Here is a 24,712-nt window from a genome sequence, read left to right as displayed (position 1 = left end):
TGATTAGTCAAAGTGTGCGTTATGGAGGAACTGTGTCATGTTTCCTCTCAACTCCCTGTGGAGCCACAAACGGCTTTTCTGGAGATATTCTGACAAACAGTTTGGACTCATTGTTAGCAGCAAGAGGCAACAGAGCTCGCCGTTTCAACTGACAGCTGCCTCTGGAGTCAGTACTACAGGTATGTACGAGACACATTATATATAGGTCCAAAATCACAGAACTTGTCCTTTAACGCTACTTGGAACTGAATCCAAGACCACTGTAACAACCAAAGTAAAGACACAAAAAGCTGGTAAGGGGTGTCCTGGTGGCTCAGTGGTCTAAGTCGTGCACCATGTGGACGAGACGTCCTGGGTTCAAATCCAGTCCAGGACCTTTGTCGCATGTCTTCCCCCTCTCTCTCACAATCTTCCTGTCTCTCTCTACTTTGAACAATCTAATAAAAGCCAAATACTCGTCTTTAAAACAAAGCTGGCAAAACCAGCCCATTTCCCACTGAACACAGCTAATGAAAGCTGTGAAACTACAAATGGGCAGAATAAAGGAAATTAATTGTTAAGGGACATGAAGCCCAACTGTGTTTAGTAAAGCAGATAGGATGCAGACTGTACTACTAACCCTGTTGTGTATTCATCTAAGACTGGACATGCAGCACATAGTCATTACAGTGAAAAATCAGACCTCTTATAAAGTATTAAAATGTCTAGTTTAGACAATTTAAGACTAGGCTTGAGGAGAAAGAGATCCAAGCTATTCCACAATGGGTTAAAAAGCCTTTATTCTACTTGGCTACTCATGAAAAGCTAAAAACTGGCTGTTAAAAAAAAGAAAAACAGATTTGTAATCTCAATGCGATTACCTTTGAATAAATTTCAACAGAGAGGGAGATGGATAGGAGGAGCGCAAGGTGTGTGTAAGAATGAATTTAAGGTTAATTATGCCCATCTATCTCCAAGCGAGTTTACATTAGTGAGAGCGCGCGCGCACACACACACACACACACACACACACCTAGCTGATTCAATCAATCTCCTTTGATTTAGCCAGCCCCTCACACAGGCCACAGCCACTCACACTACTGATTATTGCTGATACCTCTGAAGTGTGTGTGTGTGTGTGTGTGTGTGTGTGTGTGTGTGATTCTCTGTGCGTAGAGCAGAATATGAATAAATGCATGATGTTAGGCTTCACTGACACTCACATATGCATATATACTGTATATAAAATAATGTTTAGTACAAGATGAAAAGATTCATTATGGGTGGCAACTGAATATGTGATGTATTCACTTTCACTGGTGTGTGTGCGTGTGTGTGTGTGTGTGTGTAGGTGTGTGTGTGTGTGTGTAGGTGTGTGTGTGTTTGTGTTGCTGTGGTCAGTGGGGAGTAATCCTTGTATACCGGCTCAGTGGATTCAGCTTGTGCTAATGGGTACAGGAGAAGATCAATGTAGTTCATGAGCCACCACCACCACCCCAACACACACACACACACACACACACACACACACACCTTAGGCCCCAGAGGAATATGTCAGGTATTCCAGCTAATATTGACTATTGGATAAGAGCAGGCAGAGAGACACAAGGAACATGATATTCTAGCTATCTGTGTGTCAAACTACCCAGCACACACACACACACACACACACATACACAAGGTGTTAGCAAAGGTAGTGAACCAATCTAGTTTTATTGAGTTCAAAGGGCGTGTGTGTGTGAATCAATACCAGTGTCCTTATTAGTTTGTTTACCTCTATCTGATCCAAACTCCTGTGAATTAATTCCATCTGCCCTCTTTCTCCATTCCTCTCATTCCACCTCAGTTCATTCCAATGCAACCTGTACACTTGTGTGTATGTGTGTGTGTGTGTCGCCTCGCATATGTGCGTGTGTGTGATTGGGATTGATAACTCTATAGCCAGAGGGGTGTTGATATGTTGTTGATCACCAGGACAAGTCATTGTTAATGAGCCACACACACACACTCTTGCTCAGGGAGACATTCTCTCATCTTCTCCCCATCCATCATCTTAAAAAGAGAGAGAGAGAGAGAGAGAGAGAGAGAGAGAGAGAGAGAGAGAGAGAGAGAGAGAGAGAGAGAGAGAGAGAGAGAGAGAGAGAGAGAGAGAGAGAGAGAGAGAGAGAGAGAGAGAGAGCGCTAGTGGCGCCGCATAAGCAGAAGACTGTATGAGAACCAAATGTCCTCACAAGACGAAAAAAAAAATCCTACTAAATGAGGACATTTTGGTTTAGGGTGAAAGTAATAATCCATTTCATATAAATAAACGTCCATTTTGCTGCTCTCTATTACTGACTGTTAAAACACAACAGTGATTCAACCTATATCCAGTTGATGAAAGCTTTTACATCGTCTGTTCTAAACACTCTGTGTCTGGTAGCTCTTTCCTGGAAAAGTCCTCTGCCGCACAGGAAGTGATGCGTTTTACGTTTACGGTTTGTTTGGAATAAATAGAAGAACTGGGTAGTTAGCATGAGCAGCGATAGCCACCATGGCTGAACAGACAAAGAAAAGAGAAACTCAAACTGCATCAACAGAAAATCCAAGGATAATATCTAAAAATTCAATAGTCAAGTGTCTCTGTTAAGTATCTGTCTTTGTCGGCTCAGTAAGTGAAATAATTCCATATTTCGCTGGTTTTGTGAACCAGTTAAAAATGGACTGGGACTGTTTGGTGGACACTGTTTGACACTGTTACCATGTTTTCAACTGATGAAGTTTTGAATGTATAGATTGAATGTTTACTTCAATATCAAATTCAATATTTCCCAACACTATTGAGGCAGTATAGAAGTTTCAGTTATCGTGACAATGCTGCTGGCCACACTGTTTGATTGACAGGTGATCTCTGGGAAGTGCAGTGCAGAAACACCACAGCAAAGACCACTTAGCACCAAAGATGACAGCATCATCAAAAAAACAGGATGCCACATATTACCATTTTAAAGTTAGAATTAGGATTAGGTTAAGATTAGGGTAAGGTTAGACATGTAGTAGTGAGAGTTAAGGTTAGGGTTAGGGGTTTGGAAATGAATGTAGTCAATGGATGATCCTCACAAGTATTGTAAAACAAACGTCTGGGCGTGTGTGTGTGTGTGTGTGTGTGTGTGTGTATGCCTGCCTGAGTGACTGAGCCAGCCAGTGAACGTGACAGAGAGGTACAGACCGAGAGAGTGAATCGAAGCTGTAGCCAGGTGTGTGTGTGTGTGTGTGTGTGTGTGCGTGTGTGTGTGTGTGCACGATCAGCGTGGACGGGGCTGCTACATGGCTATATGCGGCCTGCGGCGGCGATAACATTGTGGAGCTGCGGGCCGCGGCGATACGCTGGTCCGGCTTCACTGCTTCAGTAGCTGGAAATAGATCTGTCAGTGGAGCAGGGCGGCCGCTACATGGCCTCTGCTTATCAACGATAAAGAGAAGAACACCGCTGCCAAACAACCTTTGGTAAACATAGACACGCACACATTAAACTTACAAGCTTGAATGAACAAGCAGGAACACACACACACACTCAGAATTTTGCGTTAGGCACGGATGCCAGCAATGAATAATCTAAAATAACACAATAATAGTTTAGGGTAATTTCAGATTTTTTTTTTTTTCCGTTACACTCATTAAAATACATTTGATAGTAGTTCTGAAGTGGGGGAACTACAGAATATACTCCAGCCGTTCCCCACAGGACACATTTTGGCGTCGCGCAACTTCCCTGTTTTCCACCCTATACAGACATTCTGGAGCATGGTTTTCTGGTAAAACATATGAGAACTATATTTCAGTGTGTTACCACTTCTATGCAAGAAAGAAAAACATGACTGTGATGAATGAGAAAATATAGAACACCGGCTTGGAAAGAAGCACATTACCGCTTCTCAATGCAGTCATGTACCGCAGTACACACACACACACACACACACACACACACACACTACACACTGCAGGGTGTGAGGATATCACATGACAGCAGTTCCGAGGCACATTCGCTCTCATCTCCATTGCATAACTGGAAGTGTAACTGTCTCTCTGGGCAGATTACAACATCTTCTACATATCAGTGTTGTCATGTGAAAACCTCATAACTCCCTGGTGATGTTTTAACTTCAGCTGCAGGATCCTGCAGGGTTTAGGTAAAGTCTAAGAAGCTTGTGGCTTATGAATCCCTGTCAAAACCCCTTGGGATGAACTCAAAAATTCATAGTTGTCAAAAAAAAGCTAAAACCAAGACTGTTTTTCTTCGTTTCTGAAAAGTCGACATGTTGGAAATACGAGGTTTTCGCCTGATGACAGCGATATGTAAATCACATTCAATCTGCAATATGCATCTTCTCGTACCGTCCCTGGAAACGCAGATCTGACACAACTTGATGGGTCTAGGCAGGGGATCCGCTCTTTTACTTTTATCAATCATGTCAAATTTAGCAATTACTTCAGCCGAAATAGCAGGGAAACTGACTTCTCTGCTGGGACTGTGTCCCTGTCAGGATCTGCAGGCTTCACACAGCCAAATGTGAGACTTTTTAATGCTACTTGGAACTGAATTGAAGACCAATTTAACAACCAAAACAATAATGAAAGTTGTGCAACTATAAAGAATAAGAAAAAGGACAACAGGACAAATTAATTGTTAAGCGACATGAAGCCCAACTGTGTTTAGTAAAGCAGATACGATGCAGATTGTACTACTAACCCTGTTCTGTGTGAATGTAACAGTGGTCATGCAGCACAAAGACACCTGGCATTGCATGGAGAAGGAAACATAAGACCTCTAATAACTGTATTTATGATATTTTAGTACTTTTTAAGGCCTTCCATTTAGATCATTTAAGACTTGTCCAGACTTTCTAAAGGACCTGCGGATACACTGTTAGTTTGGTTCAACAAGCTGAGAATAAAGTGAGTGTGTGTCCATAGTGAAAAGCCCATATGGTGTGACATGCCTCTACTGACTGCAGGTTAGCCTTTATGCCTGTGCGTTGAATAGAGATTGCTGTGCAGGGGGAAACAGTGAGATATTAACACCGGCTAATCTCTATCAGTCGATGCACTGCCACTACGGAATGTGATACAGTGACCAATGTCCACATTCATATCTGGGTGTGTGTGTGTCTGTCATGCTGAACGTAAAAAAATTGAATCAGCAAGGTGCTGCCAAGGTTACAATAGCTGAGATTATGTGTGTGTGTGTGTGTGTCATATCATGCCTCCTATCATGGCTTGTGTTGTGCAAACTGCAGCACAGGCTGGCCAGACATTGTATCAGACCCTTGCTGCATCTGAAAAATGCCTGTGTGTGTGTGTGTGTGTGTGTGTGTGTGCGTCCCACGCGCCTGTCGGTGTGTATCAGTCACAGCTCTCACATCATGCCTGAGCCTAGTGCAGTGCACCATAGCGTGGCCCTGCGGCACTTTATGGGAGCTAAACCCCAACAGGTTTCTCTCCCTCTCTCTCTCTCTCTCTCTCTCTCTCTCTCTCTCTCTCTCTCTCTCTACCCCCTCCTTCCTCTCTCCCCCAGAGGAGGAGGAGGAAGAGGAGGAGGAGGAGGTGCAGAATTGCTGAGGCTTGGGCCAACTTATTAGAGAGAGATCGATGTGTGCGAGCTCTCGGCGCTGGCAGCGGGATGTGGGAGGACAAGCCAGCGCACACTTTTAAATACGGACGGATGGATGGGAGGGATGGACGGACGGACGGACGGGCGGAGGGAGGGCGGAGGGAGGGAGGGAGGGAGGGAGGGAGGGAGTGAAAGCTAAAAATAACATCTATTGATCCGACTTTAACGAGAATAGAGTGGAGCGAAGAAGAAGAAAGAAAAAAATTGCCGCACCCCGTCTCAAAACTCAATCAAGCGTCCCGACGGCCCAGTTGGCATTTTCCAACTAACACATCTCACACACACACACGAGAAGACACTCACACACACACTTCTAGAACCACGCACACTATCTGCTATGTACAGACACAAGTGGTGATTACATAAGAACAGAGTCAAGACATTTCAATGCAGATGCCCAAATGCCCAAATGCTACATGCAGATAAATACTGTATCCGCCTGCACACACACACACACACACACACACACACACACACACACACCGAGCTTTCAGTCCGACAACACAAGATACAGGGCTGTGTTCCCACAAACCAAACAATCTCCCACACACACACACACACACACACACAAGTCCCTGTTAGCTAAATGCTGTGCTTCTCCTCTCCCTATGTCTCACCTGGACTGGGAGAAAAGAGAGATGGGAGGGGTGGAGAACAGAGACAGAGGAGAGGCAATTTGAGATGCCTCCTACGCTCTCATATCTATCCTGCCACAGAGGTTGGGAATTTAACACACACACACACACACACACCACAAGGAACCGGCACCTAAGGCTTTGCTCACTCTCCCATAGCCACACATACTTAAAAAAAACACACAAACACCCACCTGCAGTAAAAATAAAATGGAGTGATATTTCTGCTATGAAGGCAAGGACAGAGAGAGAGAGAGAGAGAGAGAGAGAGAGAGAGAGAGAGAGAGAGAGAGAGAGAGAGAGAGAGAGAGAGAGAGAGAGAGAGAGAGAGACTTTTTGATCTGTTTGACTGGAGTTTAAAGATCTTGACTCTTGACACAAAAAAATATCGGTCTAATATGGCCTTCAGAAAGCCATACTGGTGGAACCATAACTTCTCAGCATTTTCCTCCCCCTCTCCCCTCTCTGTCTCTCAGTCCGCCCATGTCGCTCACCCTCACCTTTTCTATCTCTTGTCTATTGTCCATGGCTTAGCCCGGTAGCCCTAGGGTGGCATCAGGTGGCACCGCCACGGTCTTACGGCCACAATGGTCCTTATTCTCCCACCGTGCACCCTCCCCGTGTGAAACTCAGCATTACACCAGCACGCCTGCTGCCGCGCAGGTGTCACGGCGACAACAACGGGTGCTCACGCCCCATCAGCACCAGTTCCACTGACTGACTGACTGTCTGTCCTCCTCCCTCTATTCTCTGATCGCTGTTTCCCTGGAGAACAGGTGAGAAGAGGAGGATGAATGGATGAATGGCTTCGCTGTGAAGTCGCGGAGGGAAGGGAGACGGGGAGAGGCTGCACACACACACACACACAATCTATTTCCACACATAATCCACAAATGCTCATTATCCTTTGAGTCAAGTGCTGTTATACAAGAGCGTGATAATTGACACGACTGCATACACAAACCAGACGCCAATTCAAACAAAACAAAAAAACAGAAAATAGAAGAGAGAACCGTCTACAAAATACCGAATCAGAGAAAAACACTCTCCTCCTTTTCTTTACAAAATAGCGCAGAGGAGAAAAATCCCTTTTCCCATTTTACCACTGCAAACTTGGAATGGCTTCACTGGAGAATCCGTCTTTGCAAGGGATTTGACATCCCAGTCCGCTAAAAAGGGGATTTGGGAAGGGGGGGTAGGAGTGGGGGTGGGGGTGTAGATGTTGGGAGATATTTTAGTTGATATTCTGCGAGGCGAATCGGAAACTCGTTCAGTTTGCCTTCCGCCGGGCTGCGTTTCATCGTCAGATGAAATAAATAGGCCGGAGAGTTTCGGCTTTATGGCTTTAAGTATTTGAATAATGCTTCATGAGATGTGAGATAAGAGAGCTGCGAGAGTCAATTTGAGAGCTAGACACACAGACACACACACAATTTTGATTTCAACACAGTATCGAATGCCAACCATGCGCCAAACCCCCCTGAACCCTTTTCACCCTCATCCTGGCAGCCAAATCTATCCGGGGGGCATGACATCACTCTCACACACACACACGCACACACACCCCTTATCCCTTGTGTGTGTGTGTGTGTGTGTGCCAGACAGGTCAGAGATGGGTACATGATAACACTGTACAGCAACAATAGCGCTGGGGATCAGGAGACTTGGCTTTGGACACTTACCCATGCCAACGTCTGCCACTGTGTCCGCTGCACTTCAGTTTGCTGATACATCAGCCTGATATTGGCCTTGTAATAGAAATCAGATGGTCTGAGGACAAATCTAATATGGCATTTTGATCAGAGTCACAGGGAAACAATTCCTCCAAATGAATATGAATACAAGAAAACACGGCAAACTAAAATCAACCAATACAATGAGAGACATAACAACAAGAGAGCAAGAGAGTTAACAGCCAATAGATTACTGACACATTCAGCCCCATGGAGCCATGCGGAAACAAAGGATGTGACCATGTGCCAAACCACACACACCCATTTTCTACCTGCAAGCCTTGAGCCTACTCTGCACCAACACCAGGCCAGATCTTCATCATCACTGTTATCATCATCATCACCACCATCATGGGCTGTACTTCTACTCTATTTACTGTGTTGCAATGACCGCAACCCTCCGACTTCATTGCTTTTCTTTTACCAGAATACCTGAAGCTTTACATGCACAGACAAAGAGAGAGAGAGAGAGAGAGAGAGAGAGAGAGAGAGAGAGAGAGAGAGAGAGAGAGAGAGAGAGAGAGAGAGAGAGAGAGAGAGAGAGAGAGAGAGAGAGATAAAGAGAGAGTTAAAAGTTGGATGGGATGGATGGAGAGGGTGAGATGGGTGAAAAAGTCTAGTTTTGACAAAGAAAGAGCGTAGAGAAGGAATAGTTCATGAGAAGTGAAGAAAAGGGGCGAGAGGGGAGAGGAAAGTAGGTGAGGAAAGAGGGAAAAAACAGGAGATTGATGGGTGAGAGGTGGATCAACTCCAGAGCAAACCAGTTAACAATCCAGTCACACGCTCGCACTGCAACTGGGACTGAGTGGGCAGGCCTTCAAACAAAGTGGAGGAGTGTGTGTTGCATGTGTATCCTTCATGCTGTATGTTACTGTGTGTGTGTGTGTGTGTGCACCCAAAGGCATGTGTGCACATGCCTTTGGGTGCAACGAGTGTGTGTGTGTGTCCGTGCCCTCCCATGATTGTGTGTGTGTGTGTGTGTGTGTGTGTGTGTGTGGGAAGGCTAATCGTATGTTGTGGTGAGAGTGCAAAGGGGCGTTCAAAGACACACAGTCATTCTCCCGGGGGGGAAAGAATGCTGCGGAATTTGTTTGCATCCAAGAACAGAAAACAACAACAGGGAAATACATTCCGCTATGGGGGGAAAACAAAAGGGAAAATGACATCGGACGTTGGAAAAAGTAAAGCAGGCTTGCCCACATCCAGAAGCATTGTAAGTAGGTGCCGGACCACGAAAAGATAAAAGTCCACAGCAGTGTTTCAGCCCCATTGTAACTGTGATGCTAAATTAAACAGGAGCATCAGACTGAGCTTTTATTTTTATACTAGCCAGGAAAATAGAAAGAAATGAAGTGCAAAGTCGTTTTTTGTAATCACAAATATATCTACCGATACTGTTGACAGAGGAAACAGAAGATTTGAGGCAGAAATACAGTAAGCAGGGATATTGCTGAGACACACACACACACACACACACACACACGTTGGCACTCGCCACATCTTGGCACCACCACCATCCATTAGAATTAATTACGAGGAATTCACACAAACACGAATAGCACTATATGTTTTCACACACAAAACACTGCTTGTTCATTGAATGAGCAGATGACACAGAGTGTGTGTGTGTGTGTGTGTGTGTGTCTTTCCTTGTCCGTTGGTCTGTGTAAGGGGGGGTCTTTTAATAGTTGAGCCGTTAAAGTGAGCAGGCCAACTCTTGAACTTAATCTCTCCTTTTCCTCCCTGCTGTCACATCACATTACACAATCCATCTATTCAACACACACACACACACACACACACACACACACACCCCAATACTGCAGCTCTCCTGAAAGCTCTGAGTTTCAGATGAGACAGGCACTCATCTTGGGTCTGGTTCCTTGACTGACTACATTGACTTGGAGAAAAAAATTGAAAAGAACAGCCACAGGATTGGTCAGTACATCCCTAAGCCAGACACACACACACACACACACACACACACACACACACACACACACACACACACACACACACAGAAGGGCTATCAAGCTGCCTTGACATGTGGGCTCTGAACCTAGTTTCATTTTGAAGCTTGCTATCCAAATCTGTCTGTTTCCCTGGCTGTTCTGCCATCTTGTTATCCAGTGGAGCCACAGAGGTGAAGGCTTGGGACAGGATTTGCTCCTCTGCAAAAAGCATTTCTCAAATGTTTTCATGCCACAAACCCACAAATAGATGCAGCCAGCCACCAGCCAGGGGACAAGAGAGAGAGGAGAGGAGAGGAGAGGAGAGGAGAGGATGATACCTTATTTAAACAGGTGCCTAATGAAATCCATTGAAAGCACATACATTCAGGTTCTCAAATGCTTTCACAAATCCCCAAACTGACACACATTAGCTCACAAACCCCATTTGTTAAGATTTTGTCCCAGGGAACCGAAGATTTTCTTCTCTCATTTAGTGTTGAATGATAAGACTGTCTCCACTACACATGGGGAGAGTGAAACCTGGGATTGCAATAGTCTTTGTTATACGTTCTCCAATTGTAATATTTTGCAGTCTATGAAATCATCATCAATTTTGCTGGAAGGAATTGTGCCAGATCCTAAAAATAAAAACAAGAGAATCGGGTTTTAAGATCCAATTCACTCACACTTGATACTACACTCCCTTGGACTAAAGTTTACACCATTTACTCCAGTTTAGTCCATTTACTTGGACTTTCTACTAATGCTAAATTGGATTCAGTGAAAGGATGGGTAGCTCATTTATGCTACTATACATCTACTTCGGAAATCTGGAATGTTTTGATCAACTGGGATGATCAAGGATGCAAAGAGCCAGTAAAGGAACTGGAGCAAAATGTTTAATCAAAACAAACACACCCCACCACAAAGGTACACTTCACTTTGTTCTAACAAATGTTCAAGTCATTTTGCTCTGCTTGAAAAGTGAAAACTGACAGAAGCTGCTACAAATCTTGTTTTATAGAATTTCAGCAGCCCGCTGCAACACATTACACAGTCCAGTCATCTCTGATGTTCCACACTGTTGAAAGCAGCCTGTTTCTACACCTGAGGTACATCCAACAAGGCATGAAACACTTTTTTTTATCTTCGCCGTGTGCATTAGCAAGCCGACTGGAAATATTGGTAAATGACACGTTTGAAATATCGCAGTTAAAATATCATGGCGGCACAGAACTTTCACTCAAAATCATTCAACTGCAGTGCACATTACTGTTCCTTTGCAAACGAGGCTCACACATATGAACTGTTGGTGTGGTCACCAACCAGTGGGTCAACCCACTTGAGTAGAACATGTGTGTTAAATGTGTCGCCCTGTGTGTTCACTTTTCATTGCAAGTGCAGTGCATTAGAGCACACAGTTGTGTGCATTGCCATTGCGTACATCTTGTTTACATACAACACTGACATTGTTGCTGCAATGTCAGTGCACTACTTTACTAAGTAAAGGCTGTTTGATGTGAGCCTTACAAATAATCAAACAAATAATCCTATCAGAACACAAAACAAGAGGCACCTGACTGGCTGATGTCCTGCCATAATCGCTATGATATATCAAACATAACCTACTGTGCAAATGAGGTTATTAATTAAGCTAATTCATGCATTCATTAGATTCATAAATATTTCTATATCAACCTACTTATCTTCATATAGCACATGGGTGGCATTAATATGAACTCTGCATCTTAAAGAATTAAGATTCAGTTAGACTCATTAATACGCAAATTTATGCAGCAAGGTGTTCTACAATTTAATCAGATCATCTACTGTATAGGGGGAACCCGTCCAACTCCTTTGGTAAACATGACATGCAGGTTCAGTGTCGACCCAAACAAGCACAAAATGTTCCCAATATGATATTATAGCATCGTAACAATGCAGGTAATCAAATCGTATCATGAGGTCTGTGCCTGTAGGTTACATTGTTTCCCTGTTCTACAAACCACTGAGTTATCACTGGTGTCCCGTAGGATGGAGACATTGGAATGCTGAGAAAACCCACATCAGCATCGTCTTATCAGCAAGTCAAGTAAGTCACACTTGGTCCCAAACAATCCGGTAGTAGATAGTGAAATACGGCTGGAGTAGACTGGGCTGGACAGCGCTAGGCCGGATTGGAAAGCATGCTAGCAGGCCAGCTTATCTGTGTGTGTGTGTGTGTGTGTGTGTGTGTGTGTGTGTGGTCAGCGGACGGAAGAGGAGAGAACAACACCAGAGAAGAGAAAAGGGAGATGAGAGGTTCAGAAAGAGGACAGACACACACACACTCACAGGAAGGCAGGCAAATTGCTGACACCGAAATATTAGCAAAAACACCACACAACTTTTCATTCATACAAAACCACAGACAGAGAGAGAGAAGGAGAGAGAGAGAGAGCGAGAGCGAGATCTGTAATGAATCACCTACTGGCTGCTCTGGGCCAAGTCTCATTAGCACCAGTTCAAATCTCTTCATTACAGCCCCCAAAGACGAGTGGGATGAGTCATTATGGCAGCGCTCAGTCAGGGGAGAGGGGAGCAGGTGGGATCTGCACTGCATGTGTGTGTGTGTATGTTAAGCGTGTGAGTTGCGAGCGTACATCACGCAAGTCTCACTCAAGAGCTGCATGGGAGAAAAACGCCAAGTGCCTATTAGTGGGGGGAAAATGTGTGTGTGGAGACGCGAGACGTGTGTGTCCCAAGTCGTGTTGAAAGAGCGCCCTTTAACGCCCGCTGATCGCCTGCGTTCGCCGCATCAAAGCAGCGCTCCGTCTTCCCCTCCCGGTCCGCCGGCGCGAGGGCCAATCTGCCTCGCCTGCCAAACGCCGCGCTGATCAACTCTATCAGCGGCTTAACACTGCCAAGCTTCTGTTTAATTACACTCCATCAACAGCAAACTAACAGCAATTAGATAGCAGACAGGCGGGCGGGGGTGAGGGGGGGTGGGGGGTGGGGGGTGGGGGGGGACTGTAATTCTGGGTTGATGAACTGAGGACAAAGTTGGAGATGAATGTTTGTACAGTACAACCGCTTTCACCAGCCAGCTACAGCAGGGATGGAGGGATGCCATGATGTTTAAAATGTCAATAGATGGAATGGAGAAGCCTGTGAAACAGCATTTAGACCATCATGGGACACTAAGGCTCGCTTCATGCTTTCTGTGTGATGAACCCATCCTGTAGTACAATATGATAACCCTTCAATTTAATATCACATCCTTAACTATACAGTTGACCCCAATATATCATGCTCTGATTATGATCATTATAGTGCTTTCAAAATGCGATCGTCATGCACTCAAAATGTGCTACTATTATTATTTATTACCTATAAAGACCTGCCATTGATTTACATACCTATCCATTCATCCATGTGTGGCTTTGATAGTGATGTCACAGCTTGAAAACACAGACAAAATGTTTCATAAAACATTATGAAACATTATGAATAATGTCATAATGTTGAGCTCATGACACGGATGTTGCAACATCAGACGTTCAACGGTGGAAAATGTGCTGCTGACAGACTAGAGTGTGGATTCAGAGAGTGACTGAGGCAGTCGGTCCCACTGTGGAGATCACAGCACAGACAGCAGATAAGAGCCGGCCACACCACAGCTCAACTCGTCACACCGCAACGTGACGATAATACAGATCGCCTTGATAGTAGGGGGGGATCAGTCTGTCTGTGTGTGTACAGTGTGTGTGTGTGTGTGTGTGTGGACCACCACACACACACACACTGTGGGGGTGGGGGGGAAGGTGTGTGAAGAGGAAGGGACCGGCATCACAGCATAATTCTTCTTTTTTTTTTTTTAAGTGACAAACATTCTCATGACTAGGACACAGGCGGTTTATTCCTGCATCCACCCACGCGAGACACAGAATTTTTGTGTCAGAGGCCACACGCACAGGACCTTTTCACATGTAGGGTGAGACCGATATGGACTTGTGAAGGATGATATCGATATTTTTGGACCGAAGCTCAGCTGATAGAATTTAAACCTAACAATGTTCATGCCAAAAATCACAAGATTCATCGTTTCCCCCAGAATTTCATTCTTGTCAGGGTGGAAAAGCCTCTGAAACAGCATTCAGACCATCAAGGGACACTAAAACTCTCCACTGAAAGTCATACTAATGAAATTCTGTTAGGTGTGTTAGCAGCTCCTTCAGGCAGAGTGAGGCAGGTTTCACTGCAGCTTTTACAGACTGTTGAGTAAAATCCTCCCACACCACACTGGAATGACTTCTCTGGTCAGACATCTGATATAAAAATAGCATGAATGATAAGAATAAAAACTGGAAGGGCACTCGGAGAGCGCAGACCTCCGCCAAGGTTTGTGCTATTATTGCTTGTTTGTGAGTCAGATCCGGATCCGCTCCAAAATGTAATGGGTTCTTCCTTGGCCCATGCTACACCCTTCCACTAAGTTTCATGAAAATCGGGCCAGTAGTTTTTCCGTAATCCTGCTAACAGACAAACAAACAAACAAACAAACAAACAAACAAACGGCACCGAAAACATAACCTCCTTGGCGGAGGTAACAAGGAACCTCCATCATATCAGAGGTGGATGACAAGCCGATACCTGATTTTTAATAAAAAACAATATATCAGTCTAATCCTAGTATTAAGTGATTAAGACTGTCACTGCCATCAGCCCAACACCGCTGAATATTCCCAGTCCCAAACCAATAGTAAATCCAGTTTAATAAAATTAATTTCGACTGGTGGATACACTGACGTTACGCTCTCTTTCCTAGGTGTAACATACACCTCCAGATGACAGCTTACAAAGTTATGAGACGTAATATGTGAGGACATTACAACAGAGAGTATAAAGTTTAGACACAAAGCAGAAAATGAGTGATGCTTTTACTTGATATTCAACAGAATAAGTTGAGTCTGTCAAGCCTTTAGCCAAGCCGCCACTGCCTATCTCTCTTCAGCTCGCTATTATGGATTACTGAGCTTTCTACTTATTAAAGGAAGAGGCGGGCATGCACACACACACACACATACACTCACACACTTGTAAACAATTAGGCAGAGACACTCGGGAAGCTTTTTAAACATCAACAGCACAGTACAGACGCATAATTCAGAGGAGGTGAAGGGCGCTTAAAAAACAGACGACTGCGCTGCCAAAACAGCTTTTTAACGGCAGGAGTAAATTTGGATGGTTGTTAAGGGTGGTCGGGACACGTGAGGCAGCATGATCATGTAATGCAGTGTGTGTGTGTGTGTGTGTGTGTGTGTGTGTGTGTGTGTGTGTGCTTGTGTGTTCCTGTGTTCCCTCTAGGGTCTGGCCTCTTTCTCGTGAGAGGCAGTTGACACGTCAAACAAAGAACTTTATCAAAAATCCATTTGCGATAAAGCGAACACCAAGAGAGTAAACTCTCGGAGCAGACACACATACACACTCAAATACATTCACACACATTCACACACGCGTCTGGCTGATAGCAAACTGAACATCCGCTGATTTGTCAACTTTGAATCAGCTTCTTTGTCACGGGACAGCGTCGCCTCAAGGTGACCAGACTGTCCACTTGTTGGCACCAATGCCAGCTGACCTGCTGCTGAAAGAGTCAGGGGAGTCCATTCATCTCTATGGGAGATCAGCAGGAACAACAAGTCCAGGGTTCCCACGGTGGCCCTGATGGCAAATTCCAAGACTTTTCCATGACTTTTCCATGACCAAGTCAGAGCGCTTCCATGACCTAAAACTGTTCCTCCTTCCTGGTTTGTTCATGATGTTTTTCTACAGTTGGACTGAAAACCACCTCATGTAATGACTATGTAAACCAAGTTGTAAAACACATTCCGCTATATTCCTGCAACATGACCCATTTGTAAAATTCCCTGATATTCCCTGACTTTCGCAGAGGATTTATCAAATTCCTTGACTTTCCCTGTCTCTCAAAAATCAAAAGGTGTGTGTGTGTCAGGCACTGTATGGGAAAACACACTACAACACGAATACTGGACCCATGCTGATCCAACATCGGATGATTGTATTATGTACATACACGTGTGTGTGTGTGTGTGTGTGTGTGTGTTGCACAAGAGTGTGAGAAAGACAAGAGTGACATAAAAATGGAAAAGGGAAGTCCACAGCATAGCTCATGGAAATGGAAATGGTGTAAAATCTAGACTGAAAAACAGACACTGAGGTTTTTGAAGTGAGTGCCATTTCTTCCCTGGACTTGTATTTGGTCTGAAACACTACTGGATAATATTGTCTTGCAAAAAGTATGGTTGGGAATATATTTCACCCACAATGTACTGATAAATCCATCACAAAACCACAAGATTCAAGCAATCCTAACTATTAGCGTTAATCGTTAATAGCCTTCAACATAGCTCTTTGTTATAATGACTCTTCAGGACTTAAAAGCTGGATTTGTAGGGCGGTTTCCAAGCAAATATCTCCATCTCCTGCAGCCACCGCAGCCAATATCTATCCACAGATAAGGGAGTAGATTTGAAAATTGTGGCCTTCCCTCCCTTAAGTCCCGCATCGACCTTGCTGTGCTGAGTGCTCAGCTATTAATCAGCAGTAGTGAGGGTAATCACTAGACTAAAATCTACTTGCCTTACACCCCTGCTTTCCCTCTCTATTCCGATCCATATTTGTTAAGGACACAAGGGGGAAGGAAATAATTGTAAGTCACTAATCATGAGACACGGCTCAACACTTTAAACTGGCTCATCTATTGACCCATCGAGCTTATTGAGTCTCTTTCTCTCTCTCTCGCTCTCTCTCTCTTTCATTAATCATCAACACACACGGTCTGTATGATCAATGCATCCCTCCTCTTAGAAGAAACACACACGCCCACACAAACAAACACATTCCACCTTTTCTTTCACCGACAGACACGGTCAACATCTCTTCTGTCTTCGGAGAGTGTTTGTCAAATTCACACTTATTACTAATAGTTGACTTTCCTCATTGAGCGGCCGGTTCCTTTTTTCCTTTTCAAATGTTTGTGTTTAGAACCCGAGATCCCTCCACACCGCAACCCCAGACGGAGGAAATCCATCATGGCCGTTTGGCCAGAAGGTAAATAGAGTTCGATTGGTCATTTAGGGGAAAAAAAGAAAGAGAAGGGGTTGATCTTTTGTTGCGGAGAAAGAAAAACCGTTATGGGCTTTTGATGCTTATCTGCAGCCGATGCCAGCCTATTCACAACTTAAGTCTGAACAAATGTTATGCAAGGTCCCCTTTCTCCAGCCAGCAAAGGGCATGCACACACACACACACACTGAACACACAGGTCAAGGAGTTGTTGAACCTCCACCCCCCCACTCCCCCCCCCCAAAAGAAGACATCATCAGCCACAAAGCCTGATGAAGTGATAGCGAGGAGAGGACGAGTGCAGGGAAATTTCCACTATGGCTCCATGGGAGCCGACATCAAACGAATGGGGCGGCGGCTACATAAAGCCTGATTACCGCAGCAAGGAGAGCAGCAGGCAAATAACATTGGGTTACAAATTACCCTGTGTTGCAGCAAGACAGATGGACACAACACACACACACAGGAGAAAATATGCACATGCACACTATTAAGTTTCCACACTTCTCCACCCTCCTCTTTCACTTCCTTATAGCTTTGCCCTTAAAGTCTCAGGTCATCATTAGAAGATTATCGCAGTCCAAAACATAAACTACAAGTCCCCGCTGCCAGGAAATAGGCCAGACCGTAACTCCCCTGCCATGAAATAGCCCGAGCCAATCGCCGTAGCTCACAGCGGACGGTCCTGTCAGGTAAAAGCCTAAATCACTACCTTTATAACAGCCACGCGCAGTTCAGGTGAGGCGTATAAAACATGGAATCAGAGGAATAATACAGGTTTTTTATTGTTTCTGGCATGTGTCGGAAAGAGATACCGCCACACACACACACACACACACACACTAAAATCAGTGCGAAGACACAAGGGTTGTCCTGTGACTCAGTATTTGCCGGCCACCTTATCTCTCGCCTCTAATGACTCTTATCTGAACCGCTGAACAACGTCCTCTCCTTTCTCAACCACACACACACACACATATGTGAAATGCAGGGGGGACACGGGCAATACTGACACACCATCACAAGCTCTGGGGCAGTCTGTGTCTGCTTACAAGCCTCCATACAGAAGCGATACCTTACACACACACACACACACACACACACACACACACACACACACACACCATTACCCAGGCAGAGTCACAAGGCCCGGTAATAACAATAACAAGCCATCAAAGCCAGCCAGCGAAAACAGCGTGACAATCTACTGTCTGTACACCAGGGACGGGATGAGAAGAGGGAACATAAAACTCAACCAATCAAGACTCCTGGGAATGAGGGGGGCGTCGTGGGTGTAATGACACGAGCAGAATGTAACGACGGCGACGGACCGACCCACACACGCATACTGTACGCCCACACACACACCTTGCAAAAATGCCACATAGTCTCAGAGACGATTAGCCCGCGTCCCGATGTCGGAATACCGCGATTCCGGATAAATGGCTGCAAGGGAAAGCCGTTATTCAGGAGCGTTCTGGACCGTCCTGGGACGTGTCATCACCTTGGGGTGGGGGGGAGGGGTGGCGGTTTGCCAATATTGCCCTTTTATTAAAAATCAGCAGTGTCGTCCACCTCTGATATGATGGAAAATATGCAGTTTGTTTGGTATTTATTGTAGCATTGATCAATACACTGGTTGTCTATGGGAAGCCCTTAACCTGAATTGATTCTAATGAAGAATTCAACTCGACAACATGATAGAGAGAAAGAGAGAGGGAAGATGAGAGGGAGAGAAAAGGAGTGCATCGACCGGTTTAAAACACAGTTTTAAATAAGTGATGGCTCCACTCCTCTGTCCTGATTAGCTGAGTCACATTTGAAGCCGTCATAAAATACCTGATAAACATTCACCTTTGACCACATAACAGTCCATTTATAATTTAATGATATAATATTATCATACATAAACATGGGATAACATGAGAGGTCATTTATGTATTGATATTATGTGTTGATCATTTATGTGTCACTTAGCAACCACGTCATTTACCTACTGACTAACTGTATTGCTAGGCAGAAAGAACTTAGTTATTACTGACTGAAAACAAATACTTCTTGAACATTGCTGTTCTTTTGTATTATTATTGTTATGATAGTGTGTTACTGGTGTTTTATAAAAGCAATAAGCCATGAGAGGCCATGATTTACAGCGATTTTAGAACAGCAAAGAGCGTTTTAAGGTTTCAACAATGCTTATTAAGATGTAAATCACTGCAAAGCCTCTTGTGGCCTATTGCTTAAAATCACAAATATGTGTGCAATAGGGTTCGATCGATATGGGTCTTTGAATGCATCTACTGATACCAATATTATTGGCCTGAAGCTGTTAGATATTATTGTTAGATATCTTTAAATTTGATCATTTTCATGCAAAAAAAATTCAATTCCAAAATCTCCCCACAATTTTATTCCTGTCAGTGTAGAAAAGCCTCTGAAACAGCATTTAGACCAAACTCTCCACTGAAACACAGGATAATATTAATAAAAACATACTTACGCATACTATGGAATCCAATCAAAATGCCCAGTGTCGTATTGATCAAATATACATAAATATATAATGTAATTACACATACATACTGTATGTAATCAATCAAACTGCATCATATCCATCATATCAGAGGTGGACGACCTTGACTGGACGATATCTGACTTTTAATAAAAGGCCAATATTGGCCCTGTATATCAGCAAAACGATATATCAGTCTAATCTTAATGGACAATATGAATTGTATGCACATTTTTCTAAGCAGCCTTTCAGCCGCTCTCACAGCTAAACTACAGTGGCTTCTTTCAGCAGCCAGTGCCCACAACAAACCCACACAACCACCAAGACTGCCAATATCACACAAAGACACCATGTTACTACAACCCACGGCGGGGAGCGGGGAGCGGGGGACAGAGAGAGAGAGAGAACTCCTTTATTTTACCAGGGTTTATTCTCATGATGTGGATATTTTTATTATTTTTATTTGATTCAATTAAGATGCTTTGGCAATATGGTTCATCTAACACTCATCCCAATAAAGCATTGGATTGAGAGTCACGCAGAAGGATTGGGAGAGAGAGAGAGAGAGAGAGAGAGAGAGAGAGAGAGAGAGAGAGAGAGAGACTTTCTGAAGAGAGAGCTGCTCGCACGCCCCTTTCAGAAAGCCGGAGGGCCGAGCACGAGACCCCGCCAGGGTGACAGAGCGTCCAGCGCTGAATCAGCGGGTCGCACATTGTGTAATCTCTCTCTCTCTCTCTCTCTCTCTCTCTCTCACACACACACAGATTAACAGCACACAGAGAGGGAGGGGGGGGAAGTCTCTTTACAAAGAAACTTTTTCAAGAGAAGGAAAAACAAGCCCAAAGAAGTGTTACAGTTGTGGCTCTTCTTAATTTAAAGCCTCGCTGCCACTGAATGGGTCCAGTCGGCCTATAAAACTAGTCTCTTCAAATAGCGGATTGTTTAGGCTTGACAGAAGTTTTGTCCAGAAAAGTTCAACCAGACACACACACAAACACACACATACACTTGGACTCGCAGTCCACTTCCCCCCCATTCATTCTGTAAAGCAGTGGTTCTCAAAGTGGGGTCCAGGGACCTGCACTGCTCCTTGAGGAGGTTTCCCCACAGCAAAACAAGGAATACTTTCATTTCACTAAATTTAACTCACTATCTCCAGAGAATGTACAAGATTGACTATTCTAATCATACCACCGTTATCTCCCCGTAGTTATACAGTGCAAAACTAAATATTCAATTAAAAAAATAACTTTCCTTATGGAGGTCCCAAGGACAAAATCTAATTAAATGGGGGTCCATGGGGCCCTAATCTGTGTCAATTAGGTCGAATATGAAACCATTCACTCATTCCCTTTCTTGCCCAAGCAGTGCAGCCAATCTATAGCCTACAGCCAAACAAACTGCCAGACTTGTTATGTAAGCCCACAGGACCTGAGATAATGGTTATGCAGTACAGTTAACATAACGTCCAACCTCAGATTGATTCACAGCTCACACTTAAGCCTCAGGGCCCCTGCAACACCGGACACCTGTGGCACGGCCAGTTGCATCACGTTTCTCATCTTACAACTCATATTATTCAAATAAATAGCTCTCCCACTGTGTTTGTGTGTTATTTTTATAATAACTATCTCAACACCCTCCTTGTTAAATAGCAATGAAGGCACCTATTGTTGGATAGCAGGCGATATATCAATGCAGCCCACACACACACTGTGGCACTGACACATACAGTTGCTCCAATGACTACTGTATTGTTTGTTTGAAGATGAGAACATCCTCTTCGTGCATGGAGTGGGCATTTCATTTATATGAGGGCAGACAGGCCAGCAATAGCCTAGTTCTTGACAAAGCCTGGCCCGGTACGTGTTGTTCTCTCTTGCATGGAGATAAATACAGGCAAATTCCATTCAAAATCTAGCAAGGTAATGCTGCCTTGCTTATCGGCAAACATGCCCACCTCATAAAACATGACTTTATGGTTTTTACGCATCGTTAAGAGTCACTTGTGAAATCGGCATGTATACAACGTACCAAGCTTCAATTCATTTCAATCAAATTTCAACTTTTAAATTCGTTCACACTGCTCGCTACCGCCCACCATGGTGTATTTTTTGGTGGAAGAAGATTGTGGGTGAAACCAGGCAAACCGGTTCTAAAAGTTGACGTTTTCTTTAAATAACTGCTGCTTGGTGGATCACTTGCACGCCGAATTTACCAGTATATTTTAAAGATTCGGAAGAGGTCTTATGTCATGTTCTTCTAGTTGTGTACTTTTCCCGATAAGCAACGCTCCATTAAACTGCCACATTTTTTACGGGAGTATGGCATACACTGTTCTCTCCATACAGGAGACAACAGTACCTATCGGGACTAGTCAAATCCAGATGTTTTGACAGTAACGTCCTTGCTACCTGGACTGTTGTAAATGTTTTAGATATGAACATTATAGGTGTCATGTTTGGCAGAAATACTGAATTTACAAACGATATCCTCGTGTGTCACTTCACATTAACTTGCAAGAGCATTTCCAAGACTATGAGTCGATTTAAGCCGTAAACTCATCGGTCTACAGCGGTATACAGCACTGACACCTGGGAGTGAGTGTAGCCCTCATACGCAACAGGCCAAACTACATAAAAAATCTGGCAATTTAACGCGGTATTGGTAGTCGGAGAAGACACATACGCTATAAGAATGGACTCAAGATATTTTCTGAATCATTGGGAGTCTCTCTTCAATTCGGCAAACATATAATTCACCAAGCAGCACTTATTTCAATAAAATTTCCACTTTTAGAACTGGTTCACACTGCTCGCTACCGCCCACAACTGTGTAATTTGGTGTAAGAAAGTTGCGAGGAAAACAGCCGAACTAATTCTAAAAAACAAAGTGGATTTTCTTTAATAAGCGCTGCTTGGTGGCTTATATGTATGCCGAATTGACGAGTACTAGTAATTCATAAAATGTTGTAAGGCATGTACTACGAGATGTGTACGTTTGCAAGAAAGCAAGGCAGCATGAAGTTGCCAGATTTTTGAATGGAGTTCAGCATGACCTTATCTCCATGCAACAGAACTGCACCTATCACGACCAGAGTGGGCGAAGTTCAAAGGGGCAACAAGTCAAACTTACCAAAGTTTGTTCATACTGCAGCGCCCGCTGGTCTGTCCCGTCCCCTGCCATGGCTCTGCTGTGTCTCTACCCGGCGAGTCAGCCAGATGAACTGTTTTCAGCTTGGAAATGAGACGAAACGATATATCTCGCTGTAGAAGGAGTGATTAAAGCATTGGGCTAAATAAAGTCTCTGTATGGGAGTTCACAAAGGGAACTCCGGCTTGAAAATGCGCCCCAACTACAGTAAGTTCCTTCATTTTATAGCCTCAAATCTCCAGCAGGATCCACACTGTGAGGCGGGACTTGTGTGGTTGGAAGTTGAAACGACCCGCCCATCTGGAACCCGTGTCAACCCAGCCAGAATAAATTATGCCCTTACTGGTTTTGGAATGATGATTTGCATAACTACATTCTCTCAATTTCTGGAATTGTTTTAGATTTTGACAGTATTATACTGGTAGTTAAAAGATGATCATAAGGCAAGACAACCACCAATATAAACAAAAAACTTTTTTTCCCCTCATAAAATACTTTCATATAAATTACACCAGTTGGATGTAACTTACTATGATGCATACAATTAATTTTACTTAATGAAGATTTCACTTAGCCTGGGTAAACTCTATTTTGCAAAAAGGTGAGTAAACTGGGTTAAGGTAGATTTTACCTTAATATTAAATGGATAAAACATTGTTTTTCTCATTTACATTTTGTAAACTGTCTTGGCAATATTGTTTCTGATAAATGACCATAAAGTAATTGAATTTAGTAATAAAAAATAAGACTTTCAAAAGCAATGTTTCTGAGTTACGGTAACGCTTTTATTTTGAAGGCAAAATAGTCTCACTTATGCTTACTTCAAAGCAGAATTACAAAGTGCTTTATAAGATGAATAAAATGTAAGCAACAAATAAAAAAACAAACTAATAAAATAAAATAAGAAAACATAATACAAAAGCACAAATAAACAGAATATAAAGAGTAAAAATACAGACCACAGCTCAAGTAAAAGCAAGGCCAGAATTGAAGTGGCTGTGTTGCAGGTGTAGTGTTGGATAAGGTACTCAGAGTATTGTCAAGGTGACTGGGTGAAAGCAGCTGGTGTGTCTTGGCCCCTGACAATCAGCCCCCAGCACTGAAAATGTGCCATCACACTCCTTAAATGCATCATGGCCGTGTACAAATCTTTCAGGGTGTAGCAGAGGCTTTTTTCCTATTGGGGGATCAATAAAGTATTAAAAAAACAATCAAATGGCTAGGTTTAGCTTTCCGGGGGAAATCATTAGAGCTTTACCATTCTAGAGATGACAGAGGGAACCTCCTAGACGTGATCCCACATGGTGGCAAGTTAGAGAAAGATTTTAAGGTGTTGACAATGAGACATTGTGTAAACAAGCCTGGTCTCCTGAAATTTCTTGAAACGAGCATGATTTCTTGAAATGCAAATATGTGCTCCGTGCATGAAAAGTGTGAGAAATATGTTTCCCCACCAGGAAAGGATTACATGAAGGAGACACGACTAGGAACAGACAGTAGTCTGACATTGGAATAGCATGGCGGAAAGTAAGGGTGTTGTGGTCGGGGTAGTTATCACCAACAAACTGGGTTCAATTCCCAACTCATAACAAGACCTTTTCTACTGTGAAGTCTTCATTTGTAGCTAAAGTATTCCTTATTTAACCATGACCAAAACCTTTCACTAACCTTAACCAAATTGTTTTAGTTGCCTAAATCTAACCCTTACTTTAACCAAAGTTTTAGTTGCCTAAACTTAACTATTGGCCAACTTTTTCACATGATGAACAGGTGTAAATGGCGTGTCCAACTTGTGGTATCGTCACAAAATCCAGTTTGTGGTGGAGTGTGTGAATTCATGCTCATCTCAAATTTTATGAGCCTGTGTTTGACACAGGAGAGCAACTCACTAGTGAGAACTATTTTGTACACAGAGTACAACTACAAGTCAAGAAAAGCTATAAATAAGTCAGCAATGATCCATCCTCCAA

At 43.6% G+C, this 24,712-nt stretch overlaps 1 protein-coding gene across 1 annotated transcript in view; it reads right to left on the bottom strand.

The window, feature by feature from the left end:
- The window catches only part of LOC139927477 (chloride channel protein 2-like), a 136,641-nt gene extending 113,778 nt beyond the window's left edge, over positions 1 to 22,863 (bottom strand). The window contains exon 1 of the mRNA XM_078284085.1: positions 22,725 to 22,863. Within this exon, the coding sequence (XP_078140211.1) occupies positions 22,725 to 22,775 (51 nt within the window). The 5' untranslated portion in view covers positions 22,776 to 22,863. The remainder of the gene's footprint in view (positions 1 to 22,724) is intronic.
- Positions 22,864 to 24,712: the final 1,849 nt, after the last annotated feature.

The sequence above is a fragment of the Centroberyx gerrardi genome, chromosome 6 (assembly GCF_048128805.1).
Source record: "Centroberyx gerrardi isolate f3 chromosome 6, fCenGer3.hap1.cur.20231027, whole genome shotgun sequence".
Lineage (NCBI taxonomy): Eukaryota > Metazoa > Chordata > Actinopteri > Beryciformes > Berycidae > Centroberyx > Centroberyx gerrardi.
This window is presented reverse-complemented; position numbering and strand designations above follow the sequence as displayed.